This window comes from Catharus ustulatus, chromosome 29 (assembly GCF_009819885.2).
Source record: "Catharus ustulatus isolate bCatUst1 chromosome 29, bCatUst1.pri.v2, whole genome shotgun sequence".
NCBI classification, from domain to species: Eukaryota; Metazoa; Chordata; class Aves; order Passeriformes; family Turdidae; genus Catharus; species Catharus ustulatus.
Genome location: NC_046249.1, coordinates 126,051 through 149,056, shown reverse-complemented (window position 1 = coordinate 149,056; position 23,006 = coordinate 126,051). Strand labels below are relative to the sequence as shown.

General features: G+C 38.9%; 1 protein-coding gene across 6 annotated transcripts in view; it reads right to left on the bottom strand.

Moving 5' to 3' along the window:
• EPS15L1 (epidermal growth factor receptor pathway substrate 15 like 1) overlaps positions 1-19,996 on the bottom strand; it is a 42,420-nt gene extending 22,424 nt beyond the window's left edge. For 3 of the 6 annotated variants that reach the window (XM_033082212.1, XM_033082217.1, XM_033082215.1), the window contains exons 1-21: positions 19,928-19,996; positions 15,509-15,550; positions 15,195-15,284; positions 14,924-14,971; positions 14,178-14,273; positions 13,494-13,556; positions 12,564-12,689; positions 11,061-11,120; positions 10,477-10,710; positions 9,769-9,926; positions 9,164-9,320; positions 8,370-8,432; positions 6,753-6,838; positions 6,315-6,387; positions 5,639-5,800; positions 4,620-4,817; positions 4,198-4,362; positions 2,151-2,277; positions 1,978-2,028; positions 1,442-1,578; positions 371-431 (exon numbers count right to left, since the gene is read on the bottom strand). In XM_033082212.1, the coding sequence (XP_032938103.1) occupies positions 371-431; positions 1,442-1,578; positions 1,978-2,028; positions 2,151-2,277; positions 4,198-4,362; positions 4,620-4,817; positions 5,639-5,800; positions 6,315-6,387; positions 6,753-6,838; positions 8,370-8,432; positions 9,164-9,320; positions 9,769-9,926; positions 10,477-10,710; positions 11,061-11,120; positions 12,564-12,689; positions 13,494-13,556; positions 14,178-14,273; positions 14,924-14,971; positions 15,195-15,284; positions 15,509-15,550; positions 19,928-19,957 (2,227 nt within the window). In that variant the 5' untranslated portion in view covers positions 19,958-19,996. Of the gene's footprint in view, positions 1-370; positions 432-1,155; positions 1,393-1,441; positions 1,579-1,977; positions 2,029-2,150; positions 2,278-4,197; positions 4,363-4,619; positions 4,818-5,638; positions 5,801-6,314; positions 6,388-6,752; positions 6,839-8,369; positions 8,433-9,163; positions 9,321-9,768; positions 9,927-10,476; positions 10,711-11,060; positions 11,121-12,563; positions 12,690-13,493; positions 13,557-14,177; positions 14,274-14,923; positions 14,972-15,194; positions 15,285-15,508; positions 15,551-19,927 lie in introns of those variants that run through there. The other 3 variants (XM_033082213.1, XM_033082218.1, XM_033082214.1) reach the window with 3 other exon arrangements.
• Positions 19,997-23,006: the final 3,010 nt, after the last annotated feature.

Here is a 23,006-nt window from a genome sequence, read left to right as displayed (position 1 = left end):
TGGAACAGATATGCGGGGAAAAAAGTTATTTTGCATCATACTTAAGAATTACAAGAAATGCTTGGTGGTGCCAATGAAGGCACCAAACTAGGTAGGTGATTAGAACACACCTGTATTTTGACCTGCCGTGAGAAGTTAAAAGAATTCCACAAAACAATAGGTTTTCTACCAGTTGTTTGGAGGGAAAATTCAAGAACAAAAAAGTGACATATACAGTGCCACAAAGACAGTCTTAATGAACCGGAACAAGACCACAACGCTTTTTGCCAACAGTTCACAAGACTCTTTATTCTCAACTCCTATATTTGATTCTTCTTTTGTAAAAAGATACCTCCTTATACATCTTCATGTGAAAATGTTTACTTCTTACCTGGACCTTTTGAAGAGATACTGGAAGACGTAAAAGGATCAGTGCTTTCAAAAGGGTCAGGCTAAATAAGAACAGATACACATAATTATTTTTCTGCTGGACTGTGCACTTACCTTTTCATGCCTATCAAAATCTCTTCTTTAAGACAAATAAGTTTCCAATTTCAGACCACTCTATTCAGTGGACAGAGTAAGATAAAATCAACTGATTATATGAAATTTACATTATTACTGCATTTGGCTATTAATAGCCTAGAACAAAACATCAGGTACCTACCAGTGAGAGGAGCATCCCACTGAAATATATGCAACGTTAGTTACCAGGGCAAAATATGAAAACACAGAATTGTTCAGTCTTTAAGCAACAGAGACAGAATATTTGCGCCATCCATTTATGTTATTATTCATTCAGGGAGTCTGTATACTGCTTCTTTTTAAACAGATGGTTTTTACAGTTGCTCTTCAGTTTGGCTTTTATTTAAGTACAATCCTATACTGCAAGACAAATTTTCCACTGACTGAAACCGGGGTTGCATAGCAACACTCAATGAATTGCATAAAGTGAGGAAAATACTAATAAAAACAAAACCAAAAAATTCATACCCCCCCCAAAACAAGCACACACATGTACATCAGGACAGCTTAGAACTGCGACTATGGCTCTAACAAGCGTGTTCTGTGCAGTCCCTCCATTGTGCTGGCTCCAGCGTCTGCTGAGGTCTCAGGAATCCTTTAGCCAGAGCAGTTCCTCCATCTCATTCACTATGTGATTGCACAAATCTATGGGATGGAGGGAATGGCGGAATGAGTGGGTGCTGCTGGTTTGAAATTCCCAACAGAGAAAAAATATCCTACCAGTACCTTCATGGTGAATGTACCTCATTATCATGGAACCAGAGAGAACACTGCTGATTGCCATAACAATCCATACTTACATTTTAAGAATATAATTAATGATATTTCACCAGTTAGACAAAAAGTATTTTGCGTTATTTCACCCCTTATAGCTTTTAGACAATAAGCCTGTCAATAGTAAAAAAATCTATTAAGTGTGGATTCAAAAATTACTGACCTTTGAGGGTAAACTGGGGGGTTTTGTGAATGGATCTGAGGTAAATGGGTCACTCTTCACCTGTTTCTTGAAGAAATCCTCAGGGGCAGAACTACGAAATGGGTCACTTTCCTTAAACGGATCTCCTCCAAAGGGATCTAGAAGGAGTACAAAAAGGTGAATAGAATGTAGCACTAGTGTGTCTATAAAGAACATTCTATATTTGACCTCACACTCACTGATACGATTTTTCTTTCACAAACACAGTGTTTTGGTAAATCTGATAGACTTACAGAGACTTCTCTACAGAGGGTATTTACTAAGTTTGAACAAGTACGTGTCTATATGAAGCTTTCAGACTTTAATAAAGAGTTACACACTTCTCATTAAACATATTGATTCTGAATGCACACCCTGTTGGGTTTCTATGTTCCCACATGTAAACCAAAAATCTGAAGCCAGGGAAACCTTTATGCTTCTTTTGTGTTTGTAAATCTTTGTTTTTGGCAACGAATTGTTTATACCACATCTGTCCTGTCATTAAAAAGGGCTATTACCTGCTGGAGCAGGTGGTTGCTCTGCAAAAGGATCATGCTGGAATGGGTCACCTATGCAGAAAAGAAAAAACTATTTGTTTTATCTACTATTTAGCAAGATGATAAAAGTTTGTGAAAATATAATTTACTCAACAACTGGTCTTCAAGGTCTTAAATAAGCACTTGTCACTTACTGCCTTTGAAGGGGTCTGCTCCCTTAAACGGATCAGATTTGAAAGGATCTTCTGTCTGGAATGGGTCTGTATGCAATTCTTGTGTATTATTGGTAAACATCAAGGCTTTATTCTTAAATGGATCATCCTAAAAATTAAGAGGAGAAGCATAACAGCAGTTTGTCATGATAAAAATGCCCAGTTACCCATTTAGCAGAAATTGTACGCTATCTTGGTTCCTGTTTAACAGTCTTTAAAATTACTTCCTAAAGAGCTTTCTGAATATGTGACATCTAGGTAGAAGCAGTTACACAGCAGAAGGAAACATGTACCCCAAGGTTACACAGAACACCAAAAGATAACAGTACATACATCAATTAAATGTTAAACTGTTGCCCATATTAATCTATTCAACTCTCAAATACTCAAATGAAAAAAGCAAACCAACCCCAAACACCAAACTATAAAAAATTTCTTTCCCCCTCCCCATTACAGCTTAGCTTCAGGTAAGACACTTATTTAAAAGGAAAGGATACATAAATAATCTGTGGACTACAAATACAACACATTACTACTGAGTAGTCAAATAATAGATTTCTTCTTGTTAACTCATCTTTGAGCTTAAAGCTCCAAATACTGATTTCCCATGATAAAGTACTTCATGCAGGAAGAGTCACCCCAACATTTTGATGACAAGATGTCTCTTAGCAGAGGCCAAATCTACGCTTGTCAAGTTGCAGAAAATACTCTGCAGGAACAAGCAGCAAACTGAAGTTATGAAACCTCCTCATGACATTCATTTGCATGCTAGCCCAGGCTTGGGGCTGGTTGGGAAGTCTCTGATGAAGCCCCAAGGGCCGACAAGCACCTGCACAGCAGAATTCCAGGGACAATGAGAGCCATTTCATCCCAACGTAAGGAATATCCAGAAATAACTACCCACTTAAGCTGCCCCAAACTCCACAAAGAGACGGGAATTCTTTCATCCCTTTACAAGATGCAAAGGAAATCATCCTAATTAATACTTCTCAGAACAGGGGGAGGGAGGAGACGAGGAAGAGGAAGGAAGAATTGAGAAACAGGAAAGTGGCACAATGGCTTAAAAAAAATTGCTATGAACAAGACTGGTATTTTCTGCCAGTAAGTGGCTCCTAGGTTTTGCAAGTAAGTGAAACATCTGGAAGTTTTCACTGGAAATTAAATATATTTATGCAAGCCATGCCAGCACAGAAACTAAGCACTGAAGTGTTTTAAGACCTTTAAGTACATGTTTCTCAATGTACTGTTCTTTTTCATCTACACTGTTTTTCTTCTGAGCAGTTTATTTTTACAGAGAAGGTGTAAAGTACAGCATAAAAACAGCAATCCCTGGTAAATATTTGCTAACACATTACACGTTTAACTTCATACTAAAATCATAGCAAATACTGTGTTTACAAGGGTTAATATGTTTCCATAATGAGGAAGGATACATATAGATGTGCAAGCAGAACCAAGCAAGCACGCAACTTTTATCTTATTTAAGACACAAAATAGGCTTAAAAAACAAAAGAAAGTTCTTGTAATTTAGAGGATTATTTAACACCCAAATCAACATTAGATATCCAAAAGAAACTGACTCAAAAAATGCTTAAGAACTTGAAAGATTTTATGATTTGGGAAAATATGCTGATTAAATAAAAACGTAACAAACAAGAAAGATGATGCTGCAATTATTTATGCAAAAGAGAAACACCCTTTCGGAAAGGGAACATGGAATATATAATAAAGGTAGCTCACTGTAAAGCAGAAATTTGTAGAGCTTCTTTTGGAAATAAGAAGGAAATACATGATAAAGGGAAATTTACAGCAAGAGAAGGTTTCACCTTGGTAAACTGGACAACATGCAAGAAAAAACCAAACACCTGAACTGGAAATAAAGCTCCACCTCTGTCTCGAGACTGAACATGTGACAGATTATAAATCCACAAGACCATGGTGCCAAATATCAACTGAAAAATACTTCAGATTAGGTGCAAATCAGAAGCTTAATTAGTGCAAAATATACTAAACAACAGTATTTTTTTACCATAGTGCCATAATTGCTTCTTTCTGTCTGCCCAAGGCCATCACTCATGTCTGCTAAATTTGTCAGACTCCCACCATGAATCCCATTGAGAGCTTCATTGTATTCTTCAATGCTCTTATTCACTTCCTGATGGCTCTCTTGCAACTGAGAGAGTTTACTTCTTGCCTGAGAAGGAAAAATGCTTGAGTGTGTTATACACTCAACAACACTGTCATTCTTACAGTCTCCTTAAACACTGGTGCCTGACAGTTGCATTTTACCCCCACCAGAATTGAATGCTTCTGACTCAAACAAGGAATTAACCTACTAAACACCAGTCAAAAAGGCTGATTTCATGAACCTGGACTTTTTCCTCCTCTGAAAAATAGTTTTTCAACTCAGCATTTCAAGAAGCAAAAAATTGTATAAAGTACAGTGAATACCTGGTTTATTTCCTCCTGGGTTGATTTTAAAGATTTGATTATTGTTTCAAGCTGCACTTTTCCAGCCTGGATACTCTGCTCTAGCTGAGTCTCTTCTTGCTGGAGACGATTCAGCTCTGCTTTTGCTCTGTTAAGGTCTTCTTCCTGTAATTTTAAATCTGATTCCTGAGACTGAATCTGCATTTTCAGCGATGAAATCTGAAACATCGCAGTAGAAAAATTAGAGTGAAATTTGGAATAAATGGGACTTATTAAATTGTGAATTTATAATAAGTAATAGAAAGGGGTAAAGCAACCTATCAAATACTAAGGAAAATATTTACAACTTAATATGAAGAAATGCGTGCTGCTTTCTGCTGTTACACAAAATCCTTGATAAAAGCACATTCAATAATACCAAGAAATACTGTTTTAAATCAGAGAAATATCCCACTACATATTAAGGCAACCAAAAGCTGCTTCCTTGATGCTCACCTTCAGAACTTGGTTCCATTGAAACATTTATCAAGTAGCTTAAGGTTGATTTTTAACTCTGTTAAGAGTTAAAATTACAGAGTTGCTTATAACCTTCCTTAAATGCTTTCTTATGTGATTTCTTTATGCAGTAAGTTTCTACCTTAAGGGAACATCCTATTTCCACTGGCAATTGCATCCACTTGAAAACTCAATCCTGATGACATTGAGAGTGATCAAAATCAGCACCACTGCCATGGACTGTCTCATGGGTTAGGACTACCGATTTTCAATTGCCCTATTAAGTGGAATAAGTGTTTTGTATATTGTCAGAACAACAATTCCTGTAGAAAGGGACCCCTGGAGATCACCAGGTTCAACCTTTCATTTATGACCATTATGGAAGGTACTAAGGACAGCAAAATCCTTTCTTGGACCTCTGTATTTGTGAAAATTGCTATTTATGGTAAAAAGAAAGCAAGCAAGTTTATTCATTAAATAAACAGAACTTCCCTCAACAGAACACATATTACTTGTGAGCAGGTCCAGAATTAACATACACTTACCACCTGTGTTTCCTCCTGGCATTTCTGTCTTACATCATTCAGCATATCTTTCAGTTTGGCTTTCTGCTGGTCCATCTCATCCAGGCGGTCTTGGGCATTTTGTTTTTGAGCCTCCAGCTCCTGCAAGTTACTTGTTTCCCTATCTAAATCATTTTGCAGTTCCTGAAGAAAATTCCACAACTTGTAACTCACATTTAGCTGTTGTCTTAAGGAAGGATCAGTCACAGACAAAGAACTTAGCAAAATTCAGCATATTTTCTACATCATATAGGCTACACCCTGCATTGGCCTCTTCTGTTTCTGCAGGAACTTGTGTAAGACATCAGGAAATAAATAAATCACTGCTCACAAGAAGGAAGAGGGACTGTGACACAGAGCACACGGTATTGAGTTATCCTAATCATCGAAACCCATACTCTCCAAACAACGATTTCCTATATTAGTGTTAGCTAAACACTAACAAAAAAGACATTTCAAACTGTTCACATATACTACGCTCATATTAGCCAGCATCAGATGAAAACACTTCTCATGGAGAGCAGTACAATAAATTTTTTTCTGCAGTTAGAGGAAAACCCCAAGAAAGAAAGAATGATAGAAGGACAGAAAAAATGCTAAATTGCTTTATATTGCTTAGATTAACATGAAAACTACTGATGATAATCAGAGTTTTTACCTGAACTTCACTGGTTTTCTGTCTGATCGATTCTTCCTTTTCCCTAATGTCCTGCTCCAGAGAATATTTTTCCCTGTCAGATAAACAAGGACATGTATTTGCGATCAGTTAAATAATACAACACACATGCAAAAATCAATTAAATATTATTCTGGAAACAGCATGCAGATAAAAATGCCAGCCTGTATTCTCATGTATTCTTTAAAGGAGAAAAGGTGCATGTGTATCAATGATTCTCTGAAAAATACCATCTGTGCCCATCATCAATCTTCTGTCACCTGACAGACCTGTAAGGTATCACTAGGAAATTCATCACCAATTACAGCAACAAATAATGACAAAATGACTAAAAGAAAATAAAAGTAACTGTCACACCAGTACTATAGATTTATTTTGTTATTCTACAACAAGATCTTGTTAACAGTCCACAACTATTACCTCTGCAGCTGTGCAATTTCTTGACTAATATCATCCAGTTCCTTCACCCCTGTAAATTCTCCTGATCCAACAGAACTTGCACTATCCTGTTAAGAATGAAACAGTCTATTAAAATGTCAAGTTGTAACAGAAGCTCTTTCTTTAACAAAGGTTGAAGAAAGAGATGGGATACAAAATCCTCTTTATTTGCATTTGCAAAATTCTACGAGAGACATCAAATTACTCTGTAACGAGCAAGGAACATGCCACACAGTCCCACCAGTGAGACAGGAGAATTTTTAATATGCCTGTTTAACAGTTGAACACACAACAATGAAAGGATAGGCACAGTGCCAACAAGGAAATTGCGGACTATGGTAGAATTAAAAATCAAAACCAAAAATTCAGTTCCACTATAGTCAATAGTAAAGTTTACAGGGGACTTAATGAAATCAGATTGTAATTCCAGTCCTCCAATGCCCTACCACAAATTAATGGTAATTTCTGCAATAATACTCCACTTCCTGCAGGTTGTTTCTACACTCATTCAAGCATAGATCAGCAAAGATACAGAGGGCATCCCCTGCCTTCTAGATAAGACAATCACTATCAGGACTTAAGAAAGGATGTCAGCATTAGGTACAAAATTGGTTATTACTATAAAAAGGATTGCACTTAAAAAAAAAAAAACCAAACAACACTGCAACTGAGCAAAAACTGCAGCACTGAACTCAGTGCTAGTATGACAAACCAGGAGACCTACAATTTTGATATATAAAGCATTTTAAACAGAAGAATGTAGAGTCTGCTTGCTTCACTCACTTTGAGACTGCTGTGATAACCACAGAAAGCTTGGCTTTATTAAATATTAAGAAAACAAATAAGAACTCAACCAACAGGCCAAGACCGGCAGAGTAAGATGCTATATTTTTGTAGAAACAATAGGTGAATATACAGTTTAAATAATTTAATTAAGTCCTCACTTTTGGGGGATCATTTTTTTGGTAACATGCCATTAAGTAATCATAAGTAACAGCAACAATATAGACTAATTCTTCAAGGCAGAAAATCAAAAATCACTTTTATATGGTCAGGTCAGATACAGATTTGCTGGGAGACCTGTTCTAAATGCTGGATAGGATCACAGCCAGGTGTCACCCAACATGACTAAGAAAATAAGTTAAAATGAGCTGCTGCACTGGTTAGGATATGAGTCGCTTAACTGAGCTCACAGTAGCGTACAGTTTATCTTATGCTCAGCTAAACACATACTACATGGGAAAAAAAATTGCAATTAACTGAAAGTAGCAGGAAGGTTAAAGCGCTCACACCAAGATGTATTTACTGCTCACAGCTGCAGAGAACTAGTCCACAAATAATTTCAACAGCACTGCACTGCCTGTCCCAGGAACCTCCTGCCAGATCAATACATCTCCAGTTGCTGAAGGAAGGAACATCACCAGGCTGGCAGCCAGTGCAGGGCACTTCACATTGCTGTGACATTATCACCTCGCCAAGAGCAGTCAGCACAGAACTCAAGAGCAGAGACAGGCAAAGGTGTAGAAATAAAAACTCTTTTGAAGTTACAAGAAGCATACATTAGAAATGTGCATTCCTTTGGACACTGCAATTACTCACACGTCGCATTTCTGTTAGTGCTGAGATCTCAGTTCCTACAGGGGTCAAGTAACCTGACAGAGTCTATAGGAAAAGGATATAGGAAAAACCTTAGGAGGACCATAGCAACAGCAATAATTCAAATATATTTAGAGTTCCAAAGGTTTTTGGTTAGGGAAAGCAAATAAAAGTCAAGAAAAACACAACATAATCTATAGAAAAGGTGAATGTAGTGACATGACAGAAGTATTTTTTCAGTTTCAAAAATGCACTGACATGCTATTGAGGAAAGGAACAAAGCAGGGTCACATGCTTCAGTAAAGTGGTATTAGCAGTGATGGATACAGGACTGTCATGGATACAGGGACTGCCATTACAAAGGCTGAATCCCAGAAACTAGGAAGCCATCACCTCTCATTTAGTCATTAAAAAAGGTTATGTTTCCAAGGGAGGATTTTGGTACTGATCACTGCCAGAGACAGGTTGCTTAACCAGCTTTTAATATTTGCTGTTACAAGTTCCCTGACTCAACCTTCTGTATGACAAAGGATTATGTTTTATGCTAGATTTTTTCCAGCATTATTACTCCTCAGTTTATGGAGTATTTTACTGCATTTTTCTTTACTTACTTCTTGGTTGTTAAAAAATTAGCTATATTTTCAAATGTTAAAACAAATTTTGTAAGAGGAGATAAGAAAAAATACTGGCAATTCCTTCGCATAATACTAAAAAAAACCATACAAAATTCATCCTCAAAGCCCGTAACTTTAAAAGCACATAAGTTCAGTATTATCGACAACAAATTGCTGACTTACATGGATAGGTGTGTTCCTGTCTGTGGGAGGGATCATATCAGGAGGTAACACTTGTGGAGGATCAATCCCTTTGCTGACCTTCTGTTGAATGAGATACATGGCGAGGGCAAACTGGTCTTTGCTGAGTTTTCCCATCTGTCTTGTGTCTGCCAAAGCCCTGATAAAAAATAGATCATACTTACAAACAAGAAAATCTTACCAGGCTCTACCAAAAAGACTGAAATACATATACACATGTAACTTCTTTTTGGTTCATCCTCATCAGAGTTTACTTATACTAGTTAGATTTCCATGAATAGTGCAGTATTTTATTACACATATTTAACTGAACGCAGTAGCATTAGTCTGAGAAAATATTTTGACCACTAGGGTTTCAAAAGACAATCACAATACACAGGTTTATCTATTGCCTCCCCTCCCAGAAAAGCAAAGGGAGCATTTATTTCTCCCTTAATTTTCCACATAGCCCACATATTGCAGTATGTGGACAAGTAAAAGAAGTTGGGGATTTTTGTTTCTGGCATTTTTTAATGTTAGGATCACATTCTGAATCTGAGTTCCCATATCAGTCAGTTACAAAAACACAGACAGTATGGAATTCTTACCATATATGTGCTAGAAGATTCTGAGACAGACCTGAATGCATAAAAATGTCCTTTACTTCTTGGCCACTCACAAACCCATCCATGTCTGTGTCTGTTTTTAAGAAAATTTCATCATATCGCACTTTTTCGGACATTGGTACCACCCAATTCACAGCTGACTGTAAAACAAAATTTGGTATTTCAAAAGAACAGAAATAGTCTTTATGAACACACTGAGTATATATGACATTACCCAGAACTGGATGCGCTGAACATCTTGCATATCCCAGTCTGACTGGTAAAACACACAGTGCATGTTTTAACTTCAAACTTTTTATCTGAATAAAAATACTAATAAACAGCTATTCATCAGTTGAAAAGCATTAATTCTTTGGAAATACAGACCAAACTAGGCATATAAAGTCCTCATGCTAACAGCAGGAGACTTAGAATCAGACTAATGATTTCTTTGGTATTAAAGCAGATACATGAAACCTTTCTATGGTTTCACTTTCTTCATAAAGTGGAAATTTCCCCTAAGATTTGCTACCTCGTGGTTACCTGATGTTCTTCCAAGTCTTACCATTCTCATTTCACCTTCCCCACCCAAATCACCCCAACACAAGTGCTCACATGAAGCAGAAATCAAAAAGTAGATTTATTTTCCCTACAGCTTACAAATATACAAAACCAAAAAAAAAAAAAAAAAACCTAAAGAAAGATGTGTACCTGTGTTTGTTTGATGTGCTTGGGAGACAAGCTCCCTGGACTGTTCAGACTGTTGTCACTGTCATGGGATGGTGTGGAACGCAGGCTGTCTTTTAGTGGAGGACTTGCAGGGAGAACAGGAACTGCACCAGGAAAGACCGGTGTCTTCTTTCTTTTAGAAGGTGGTATGAGAGAAGGGGGCAATCGTGAAGGAACTGACTCTTTCTCAAGAGCTCTATAAACCAAATGCATTGCCTGCAAAGGTAAAAAGGTCAGATACACAATTTACAATTATTAGAAAAAGCAACAAGATCTTCCTGTGTCAGTCATTTACATATTAGTAAAACAAAGACAGTAGGACTAGAGATCAGAGCAACCAGAGCAACCAGAGCAATTAATTTTGAATGTAATTTCAACAAACAATCTTGACACAGACAAGAGTCAGTAGATGGGTTTGAGGAAGGTCATTTAATAGCTCCATGTGAACAATTTAGATTCGAATAGTCAATTATAGCAGAGAAAGCTGCAAAGCTCTTGAGAAAGAAATGAGCTATTTGCTTTGACAGACAGACTAGGCAGCAAATTGAGAATTTAAAGCAACCTACCACAGCAAATTCATCCTTGTCCAGGTGACCATCTTTATCAATATCACTTAGATCCCAGACCTACAGCAATTAAGATTAAAAAAATATTTACAGACTAAGTTACATTTTATGTATTCATCATATTAACATGGCCTCTAAAGGCTCCTCGTAGATTTTGGTTATGATTCATGTTAGTTATATCACTTATCTAAGCACTCTCTGATGACACAGACTGGATTAGAGTTTTCTGGCCACATGAATCAACACCAGCTCTAACAAATTCCGGCTGCAACACAGGCAGGTTTTTCATCTTTCTATGATGCAATTACAGAGTCATCAAGCTGAGTAAAACCATTCAGGGGTGGCTTTCAGAACTGCCCAGAGGGTGTGGGTTAGCAGATTATTCAAATTCCGCACAAGAAAGTTCAATAGAAAAGTCAATGCATCTCTAAATTCCTATTTCATTCCTAGATGATTAGGGTTTTCTACTAAAAGCTAAAACTATGCACAGCTCCCTCTGGCCCCGTGAATTTCCTGTTGGAGAGAATTTAAGCATTTATCAACTATAGTTCATTATTAGGTTAGGCACAGTCAATGAAACTCGCAGAAAATTTAGAGAGATACAAAATTTTGTGAACTCCAACACAGTACTGTTTATTCATCACTATGACCTGGAGACAGTAGAGTGCACAAAAAGCCAAAACTTGAGGCTCAATTGTGAGAACTCTGCTTTATCACTGGACCCTTGACAAATTTAAGCTCCTTAATTAGCCCTTTGTCCACTTCCTCAGTGCCTTATCTTGTCCACAAATTTTTCTGGAAGAGGTAAAAGCTTCCTGAATTTCTCTTGTGACAATAATGACATAAAATCCAAAGCCTTTCAAGACATCACGATACTCAAGAATCAAATCAAACTTAGATTTTTGTAGATAATACAGAGCAAGAGGTACTTCTTCCTGAAGAGGTAAAAGTATGTAACTTCAAGAGCAAATAGAGCTCTTACACAGAAAGCACTCATTCTCAGAAATACCAATATGCAAAGCATTAAAGAATGTGTTTTTAATGGAGGCAGAAAAATACTTTATGGTCTGCTTCTCTTGCAAATACACAATGGATACACTAAACTCAGACCTCGAAAGTATTCCTAAATACACATGAAAGAAATGGATTTAATGGTATGTCTAATAACTCATATTTGTAAAAATGAGAAGACAGTGGAGTCTGATGTTGTAACAGCTATTATGGTTCAGGCAAGTTTTTTCTTGTTTTTAAACAATCAATATCAAATTTCCAGTTCTTAAATGAATGGAAACATAATGAAGTCAATCTACTCTAGGGCCAAAATTACTACTCTTACTCTTATTTCTAAGGGGAAGACTTCAGAGTCTTAACACTCCTGCTTTATAGCATGCACACGATGCAAAATCACAGCCAAAACCTAATCTCTGTTGATAAATTACATTTTTAACGTTGCAACTACGAGAAGTTAAATAGAGACTAGATGAATCTAAACAACTTACTTACCCTTCCAAGGATATCAAGAGGTAGCTTTGAATTCATCAGTACTGGTTTTACTTTGTCTCCTGAAAGTAAACCATTTACTGGCAAAAGGCTTTCAAAAATACCATCAAACTTTGCTTTTTCTTCCACCTAGTTGGTAAGAAATAGTCTGAATAAGTAAAAAAGTGTGTCTGTGTGAGTAATGAAAATGAGATTATCTTGCAAGAAACTAAGACTGGTCAGTAATGCATTCATCCTAAATTTCCAAGCTTTCTTGCAAGCGCCTCTGTACTGTATTTAAATGTAAACCATAGAGAAAGCTTTGAAATTAGGCTCCTAAATCTAAGGTTATGATAGCCAAGAGATTTTACCATGCAGCAGACAAGCGCTTCTGTTTTTAAGAAACTTTGATAAACTCTACAGAACTAAAACTTACTCTTCCCACTTTAAAGTACATATAACTACAAGTTTTTTTATTAAATTTCTACCTTTTGGAAACGTTTGTTGTTAAAAATTACCTAAATATAAGTACTCCACATATGCATTAACAGTTATTTTTTCCAAATTATATATATTGCCTGTATTACTGAATACTAATTAGAAAATAGGAACTTAAGCTTTAAATTAATAGTTCAGATTGGACGCGGTGAAATATTTTGCTGTTCCCAGTGGGGTTCCTTTACACAAATGAAGTGCCTAATTGTAGGATTCTGGAAGAAATCCAGGGAGAAGATTAAAATTAATTGTCTTAAAAACATCACACCAGTGGTTGCCAAAGGGTTGTTTATAAAACTACAGCTTGGTGTTCTCTATCGTGCACAGGTTTGCACAGAAAAGGAGGATTTCTGAAATAAGAAATACATTTGACACAAAATTCTCTCACTGGGAAAGCTACACACAAGGAAAATATTTACTTCTAAAAAATTGATGGAATGTTTTCTTTTTTACACTTACCCTAACAGCCCAGTGAGTCTCTGTTGAGGGTGGTGTGATCAGCAAAGGACTGCTAGTGTCATGCTAAAAATTAGAAAATTTTTTATTTTTATATATACACACTTATACATACACACACACTTCTGTCTCTAATCCTTACTAACTGCATTAAGTTCTAGATGGTTATAGACATGAAGCTTAACTTCATGAGGAAAATAGGCTGCACATGTACCTAAATAAAAGTCACACTCATTTTATAGCATTACAGTACTTGGGCAAGGACATTCAGTAGATGCATTTGGCACCCAAACACAGAACCAACAAAAAGAGGTTCTATAGCAGCTACTGCAGGGCGAAGCTGCAGCAGTGCTTTTTACTACTCATTCCTGTTGACCCAGCCCCAAAATAGCCTTTTTTCTATCCTTTTTTATTTCATAAATTCAGAGTTTAGCCACATCAGTTTCCTGACCAAACTGACCAGACTTAAACTCACTATGGTATTATAGTCCAGGAAGGGGCCAGTTTCTTGTCATTCAGCATGACAAAACTGTGGCAGCCCTTGCTTCTGTGTCCTAAGGAACTGTTTGACAGCAGCCCAAAGCCCTAGAACCGTGATATTTATGAAATAGAAGATTATTCCAATGTTCCAACTGAAGCCTTAGTTCTCGTATAACACATACCTGCATTTAAGTGGATATTACTTACAAATTTAGGAGGTGGCACAGTCAAATTCAGACTGCTCAGGTTTACATCGTGGCCATTCTGTGCACAGGCTACAAGGCGCAATGCAATATAGAAACCCTATAAACAATTGTGTTGTCTATTAAAGACCAGTTTAAATGACAAAAAATAACCTGCTTAAAATTTTTACTAACACTGTACATGCCAAACTCAGTATAAAGAAACCCCAGATGTACAGACCCATAATGACAACTACCCCTTTGCTTTTAAGGACGAGTCAGGAAAAATTTTACAGTAACAGGAAACAAAGAGGAGAAAACTGGAGGTTAGCTTTTATGAAGAACTCTCTTCTAATTAAAATACAACAATTTTTCTTAAAAACTTATGATGTTCTATTTGTATCTACAAGTAACTTGCTATTTGATATTCCAAGCCATATTTAGTAAAAACACTAATTTTTTCATGCACAAAAGTCTTTTAAAATCAAATTATACCTTTCATTTGTGACTCAATGACTGTATATCTATATATTACACACACTGATTATTTACAAAACAAAAGAGATACAGAAGATTAGAACCAAACTTTTCTGCAGCCTCTCTGAGTAATGCACTTGGATATGAGAAGTGCTGGGGAAAAAACCTCATCTTGTAAACAAAAACTCAACCCCGAAAAAGATAAAGATAACTACTAGTGGTACCAGGGCTTGATCAAAACAAGGCGAATCTGGGAAAGGTAATAGAGGAAGTCTACATGAACATTTCCTTTACCTGTTTATCTAAGTATCCTTTACCCTCTGGGTCAGCCAAATCCCATATCTGTGGAGATACAAAATAAAAGCCGCTGTGATTTTCAAAGAAAACAGTTCCTACTGTATGTCTTCTTAAAGTGTGCCTTCAGCTGTCAAGTAATGACATAGAATGTTATTGACTTGTTAACAACAAATCATTACACAAAAAAAAAATTTTCTTCGTACACTTTTCCTTTCACTTAAATGAAATATACAGACAATTACTGCATCATTCAATTCCTTCAACTTACTTTTCCAAGGATGATATCAGAGAGACCAGATTTTTTAAGAAACAGAGCAGCTTCATTTGCCCCAACTCTCCCTGTGTATGTTGGATCTACCTGAAGGAGAAAAATTAACACTTAATTAAAACATGACTGTTGTCAAAGCAGATTTAAGAAATGCAATGTCTCTCGCCTCTAGGTCAAAAGGAGTTACACAAACTGTATCACCACTGGAATTCACACAGTTTTAGCGCTGCAACGGGGAAAAGAAAGAGAAGGAAATCTTGGGGAAGAAGCAGCTGCACTTCATTTTTACTTTTTTTTTTTTTTTAAGAACGTACCTGTTTGTAATATGTTTCATATATTGGATTCCCAGTAGGAAACTGAAACACAAGTAAGAAAACAGAATAAACAACAATCAGAACGGACAGGAAAAGAAATGTTTAGCACTTTGTGTATTACTTCTATTGAGAACCTAAAATATTGTGCTGATTTGCTGTGTTACAAACTGGACACTTGGAATTTAAGTGTGGATAACAGTGATCCACCAAGACCACAGACTATTGTCATCTCTTAGAACTTCTTATTCATCAGGATTCCTACCTCTCCTAATACTTTTACTTAATGACACTACATTAGGGATAAGGTTTTGAAGAACAGGTTTGAATTATTTGCCAAAGTATTTCAGGCCTCAGTATGAGACGTACTGATAACAAAGGCTCAGTTTTCAACATAATGTTGACCTGACTAACTCCTGCACCATATACATCCTTATAGAATATTTTCAGCAGACACACACACACACAGAGTCCTGTGCCTGTGTTAACATATTCGCAGGACTAGGACCTTAAATTGAAACAGAGTAAACAAAACAAAACAAACAAAAATCCCAAACCAAAACATATATATATAATGAATGGCAAATTAACTCTCATAATTCCCTGACAACGCTTCTGGAAGATTGTAACTTGGTGTAATCACCACACTACATGAAAGCTGCGGACCCAACGCAAGCTCTGCCTTTTCAGTGTACTAAACAAGCAGATCCCGATCCCTCTTGCTGACATTCCAAGTAGATGGGAACTGGAATGCCAAAAGATGCTGAAGCTCCAAAACCTATCTTCTCACTCGCCTCCTACAGTTGCCACATGAGTTCTAGCCCTGTGTAGGTTATCACTCCACACTGTTCTCCTCAGCCTCGATGCCAACAGCAAAACCAATCCAGTCAAAAACAGGTCAGTCCTTACACCACTCAGAGGCCTTAAAAAGAAAACAACAAAACAACCCAAGAGCTGAATGAGCCAGACGAAGAGATGTCACAAAACCTGCTTGGGACAACCACTCTCCACCTCCGGGACAGCAGTCAGACACCTGAAAAGGAGTATTTCACACTAAGTCCCATCCCTACTATAGTCCCTCCCAAATGTCACCTTCTTCCTTGTCATCCTCATGGATTTCCAGATGTTCTGCCTACTCTGAGAGGAAGGAAGGCAGGAACATGATGAAAGAAAAGACCAAGCAAGAACATGAAAATTTTATTTTACGTCAAGAGAATCTTCTTGTGAGTTTACAATAAGCACGCTAAATCTTCATTTAAGGAGTTATCCATAATAACTAAGTTCTCTGAACTGAGCACAAGCAAATACTGACTCTCTAAAGATTGCAGGTCTATTTGAACAGAAAAATCCTGCATTTTCAGAACAGTTTCCTAAGTCTTAAATGTACTTCACTTATACCCATCAACAAAATAAGTTACCGCATTTTCCAACATCAGCACCCTCTGTAAGCTCTCACGCTTCCTGACGGCGGACAGGATTTCAGAAGGATGCTTCAAACGTAACTTATAAATCTGACTGTTCTTTGTGCTGGCATGTACACGATCAGCACATACAAGCATTGTGTTCCTGTCCAAGCAGGAAACACATCATTCAGAGAAAAGGTGGAAGTAGGAAACAGCCTGTTCCGCTCTGAATAAAACCCAGCATGTTTTCAGCCAACTATCACCAAACTATGCACCTCTTGTTTATCAGAAAGCTCAGACAAGAGAGTCAACCACCAACTACAAGCTCCTCTAACTGATGCAGTGAGTGACCCAGAGCATGCAGAGACTGGTTTTGTACCAAGATACAGAGCAAACCACTCCAGCAGCAGGACTGAATGATCTCATCCCATCACCAGACATTCCTGTCACCCTCATTTGATATCACCAGCCAATACATGCAGCTGCCTTACCTGGCAGAGGTGGCAAGAATCCAGGTTAATGTGCTTTAATGCTATGAAATTTCTTATACAGCACATTATTCACCCAAGTGCTGCTGGAAAGTACTTCAGGATCAATTCTCTACTTTCAGAATTTTACAAAGATTCAGTCTCTCTGACTGATCTACCTAAATGAACTACACCTCTGTGATGAAGCAGACCAGACAAAATGGGTTCAACCGATAAAAATAGCACAGTTCTCTATCTACCCATCACCACATGTGGTGACATCATCGTCGTTCAAGAGGATTCTGTAATTTGGTGACATCTGCTGATGAAGGATCAACCCAAAATTGTCAACGCCAGTGGAGACAAAAATTTTGAACAGTGTACAGTTGATGATGTCAAAGCATAACCTGTTAGAGAGGTTCCGTTTGACTAACAGTTTATCCATCCCGTGGTTTCTATGCCTGCTCTATACTCCCCAAAACATCACCTCTGACCAATGCTTTAGACCATCTTCCAAACAGATCCTTTGGAGCCCTAGTGCCTCGTTGTTTAACCTCCCAGATGATTTCCTGTTCAGAAGTTCAAGCCTTCTGCACCCACAGCAGATCCTTACACTGTGTTTGTGGTACGCAGTGCACGCACACGCATACTGCTCCAAGTCCCTAAGTGCAGGTCTGGGAAAAAGGTAGGAGTAAGCGCATGCCACCAGAACAATTCATACAGCCAGTTCTTCCTGAGGTCATCTGAGGGTCACAAAGAGCTCTGGATCACATCAGCTATTTCAAATAGAATTATTATTATAGCAAATGATTAATGATAAAACATCATCAAATACTTTAAGATGCTTGAATTACCCATGCTGTTTGCAGCTCTTAATATGTTGGTAACAACAGTCTTATTTTACATCTTTCTGAGTGGACATGCCACAACATTATAGCATATGCACCGTCTCCTATTCTGTCTGATTCCATTTCTGGCTTTTACTCTAATTAACACACATCTCCTTAGTAATCACCAAACTGAGGCTATTAAAAGAGGAAGTTTATTACTTTAAAGGAAATTCTGTTTGCTGCCCCAATTACAGCTGGATTACTCTTGACAGTTCGATATAGGAAAACAAGTTTTAGAACTAAAATGCTTTCACTGAAATCGGAAAATACTATAAAAATATGTTTAAAGAATATGATCTTTTATTCCCCTAAACATAACATTTTCTATCAAAAGGAATACCATTGAGGTCAGTCTCTTAAAGAGCAATAAGAGAAACAACAGAGAAACTCGATTTCTAAAATAAATATTTTCGATTTTTACCAATGTAGTACAGAAGTTTCACAGCTACAAACTCCTTCACATCCAGAGTTTGACTTACGTATTTCGCACCACATTAACCACTTGAAAGTTTTTGATAAGTTTGTGAGCACACAGATGTTTTCAGATGTTTCTGAATATGTTCACTTAATCAAACCTATGTTAATGAGGATTCCTGTTACAGAGGTTAAACAGCAGTACGTGTTCTTAGACACACAGCAAATTATGTTATCCAATTCCATTGAGAGATAAATGTTTAGAGCATTGCAACTCAAAGATCATTATTAAAAGGAAATCAATATATTTAAATAACCTGAACTACTAACAGGAATCATTTGGAATGCCTGACTGGCCTAGGCACAGCGTAGAAAACAGTTTCAATTTCAAGACATTAAGTGTAGTGGGATGGCGCTGCTTTTGTTTTGCTTTAAAGCAAAGAAGTAAACTGTCTATCTTCACAGGGTTGTGGAAAATAATGAACAGCGATCACACTGCTTTAGGCTTGAATTATTTGGGTGAGAAATCAATCAAAAAACTTGGAAGAACAGAAATCAACCCAGGGTTCCCAAGCAGCCAATCAGAGCTGGAAACAGCCTCTCCCAAGGGTAAGGGATATGTGCCCTATGCTCTGTCCCCTGCCCTCAAAAAGCTCATCCTCCTCCTGACAGGCGAACACCTCCTGCTCATCCCTCAGCCCCTTCCAGTGTCCCCGCGCCACAGCCGCGCTCCTCACGCGTCGCCTCAACGCCCTACACAGTCACGACACCCTGTCACAACAGCTCAGCAGCTCCAGGCGACATCAACCCGCCGGTACGAACAGGAAAACGAGGTGACGTGCGGAGCACCAGCCCTTGCTTCGAACCCCTGGCCCACGGTAATCCCGAGGGCAATCCCGGCGGCTCGGGGTGGGGAAGCGCCAGGAGACCCTCAGCCCCTCCCCAGGGACGCTGCTCCAGGGCCTCCATGAGGGGAGGGTGCCGGCGCAGCTAGTGGCTCTCCAGCAGCGCCCGCACCGGCCCCGGGGTACGGCGGGGGCCGCTCGCTGCCCTTGCCCCGCCAGGGTCCCGCTCCCCGCCGCACCCTGACCCTCATTCCTCGCGGGCCCAGCCCCTCCCAGCACGGGGCCTGTACTCGGCGACAATCCCGGCCCGGCTGCACCCTGCTACGGTGCAGCCCCGCTGCAGCTCCCCGCGCCTGCCCGGCCGCCGGTGCGGAGGGCCGCGCGTCCCCACGCAGCCTGGTACCTGCTGACTGAGGGGGATGAGCGCCGCCATCTTCCTCCCGCTGGGTCGGGCCGCGGCCGGGGCGGAGCGAGGGGCGGGAGGCGGTGGCACGGCCGGGCCGGGCGGGCCCGAGGAGGCGGTGGCGGCGGTTGGGGGTGCCCGAGACCCGCGGGCGAGTGGCCTCGGCTTTATCGGGGCCCGGCAGGCGCTCCTCGACGGCAGTTCCCGCTGCCCGCAGCTCTCCCCAGTCACTGAATTGTTTAGAAGGGAAGAGACCTCTTAGATCATTGAGTCCAACCTTTGACCGATCACCACCTTGTCAACCACATCAGAGCACTGACTGCCCCGTCCCGTCGCTCCTTAAACCCCTCCAGGAATGGGGACTTCACCACCACCTCCGTGGGCAGTCACATAATCCCGAGGTTTGAATGGACCAGAGCGGGCCACCAGGCCCCAGGTCCCTGATCCAGCAGGGCCATCCCAGATCACATGGCACAGGATTGTGTCCACACCGTTCTGGAATATCTCCGGTGAGGGACAGGCAATCTGTTCCAGTGCTCGGTCACTGCACAGTAAAGAAGTTCCTCCTCATATTCAGGTGGAACTTCTTGGACCTCACGGAGCAGAGCCTGGTCCATGCTCCGACCCCTCCGTGCAGACTCTGACAGGCAGGGGTGAGGCCCTCTCTCAGCATCTCAAGGCTGAACACATCCAGCTCCCTCAGCTTTTCCTCGGCAGAGAGACGCTCCAGTCCTTGATCAACTTAGTAACTCTAAATCCTGTTAAAGCAGCCTTCATCCAGTGAAGGTCCTTCACCATCAATGAAGCTTCTTCTGGTCTTGGATCAATTTTTCGGCATCAAATACACCAAAGTTAGCAAGCCCCTGAGTGCAGAGTGTAAATCCCGAGCAGCAGCCTGACCGAGGTTGGATCACTGTGATCACATAAAAGTTAAATCAACAGGAACCCATTTAGGAAAACAAGGTGCAGGGCAAAGCTCATATTGCAGAGCTTTGAAAGTTCTTCACTCCAGACTGTCACTTAATTGTTTTACAGCTCTTGGACAAGCAGAAGCAGAAAAATTTTACCTCAGTCAGTCAACAGACTACAAAGTGGCACAGCTGGTGTCGGGGCTTCCAGTGATCTGCCCCCACTTCCTTTCTCCTCACCACACAAAATCCTCTCAGCCAGTGTCCAGAAGTAAATGCAGAGCCCTTGGCTCTGAAGTCTGCCTTAATTTTTTTCTAAATTTGTAGCATGAGTTCTTGGGGGAGAAAGGAAGTGCAGAAAAGTGGAAGGACTTGAGAAAGAATTGGATGACTGAAAAAGTTACAAGATGGAGGTACAAGGCAGGTCAGACAAAAAATCAGGCACATCGTTCATTGCTTCACATTAATTTCCCTCATTGCATTAAAAAAAAAAAAAAAGCATGCAGGCACTCTCTATGTCTATTTCAGAACTGTGAAAGCGAAAAAATCTCTCTGAATTAAAAATTTTAAACTTCATTTAAACTTATCAGATTTGTGGATGGATAGACTGCAGTTAGTCCCACACCATAACAGAGCTGGAATGGTCCAGCAGGAGATAAGGTGCATTGACTTAGTAACCTCATGAATTCTGACAGATCCACAATGGCTACAGGAGTTAAGCAAAGCTTATCTCCTCCTTGGTTCCAAATATGTTGCGAAGCATTCCTTGCCCATGTGACATGCTGAACACTTTATTGGAACATGAAAGTACAATATTCCCTTAATAAAAATTAGCATTAATTTTAAATTTAATATTAAAGCATTAAAGTGTAAAACAGTTACAAAACCTCATGCTCTATTACAGGTGATTTCAATATTGTATTGAAATATATATAATTGATAATATATTATATTATCAACTATAGCAGTGTTAAGATACAGTTAATAAATAACCTCTAACTTTTTCTATAGAGAATTTAACTGTGACACATTATTTTTTATAAAAATAACAGCAACTAGTCACAAAATCTAATGTTGCATCCAAAAAGCCTGTATTAAAACTACTTAATTGAAGCAGATTTCCACAAGTTGTTAACAAAACACCACTATCCTTACGTGACATAAGTGGAAAAAATGTGAACTTCTTTCAAATGACGGTTAAAACTCTTCCATCTCAATATCATTCCCCACTACTCTGTCCCTTCCAGAGTCTTCTTTGCTCTCTATTTTTTTTTAAACTATTGCTCCAAGTATTTTTCCTCCATAGTCCTTTCACTCTCCTGCTATTCCTCAGCCTGCTTTATATGCATTTCCTTTTCAGGACCATGGGATTCTAGTTTCATTTCTATGCATCAATAGTTTCACAATCAGATTAGACAAGGAATTTTTAAAATGTGGAAATAAAGAATGAAACCACCAATGAGAATTTCCTGTTCACTGCATTTCTCCCCATGTTCCATCTCCAAAGTCTTTTGCATAAACCTCAGCATCTGTTACTGAGAAATTTAAAAAATTGTGCCAGCTTTCATTTTGGAAGGAAAACAGGGAAAAAAACCCAGGAAGTCTATTTTCTTAAGAGTCCTCAGACTACCCATCTCATTTGGTTTCCATTTCCCCTCGGATGAACTATATGGTCAGTCAGGCAAAGACAATGGCTCAAGGTGTTCCCTTAGCTAGGAGTAGGAAATTACTTATAAACTGTATAGAGGAGTTTTGACCACAGTATAATACCATTCTGAACTATTATTATTCTTCATCCCAAAATTCAGGTCCTCAGCACTAGTTCCACCACTGGTTCAGGTTCATCCCAATCCTTTAAAAGACATAGGAAAAATAAGAAAGCAAAAGTGAACAGTGCGCAGTTCCACTGTATTAAAAAGAAATTAAATAATCCACTAGTACAGAATAAGGAGAGCAAATTACCTCAGGTTTGATGTAATTTAGAGCATAACTTCAGATGCAATCGTCCCAATCTGTGGTCTTCTCCGATCATTAATTTTCCTCAGTGGTAAACAATCTAAATCATCTTGTGGGCTGCCAGATGCGTTTTGTTATCAATTTTTATTTCATAAGTCTGATCTGGCAATATAATCAAAATATATAATCGGAGTATATAGCTGTGTGTACCCCTC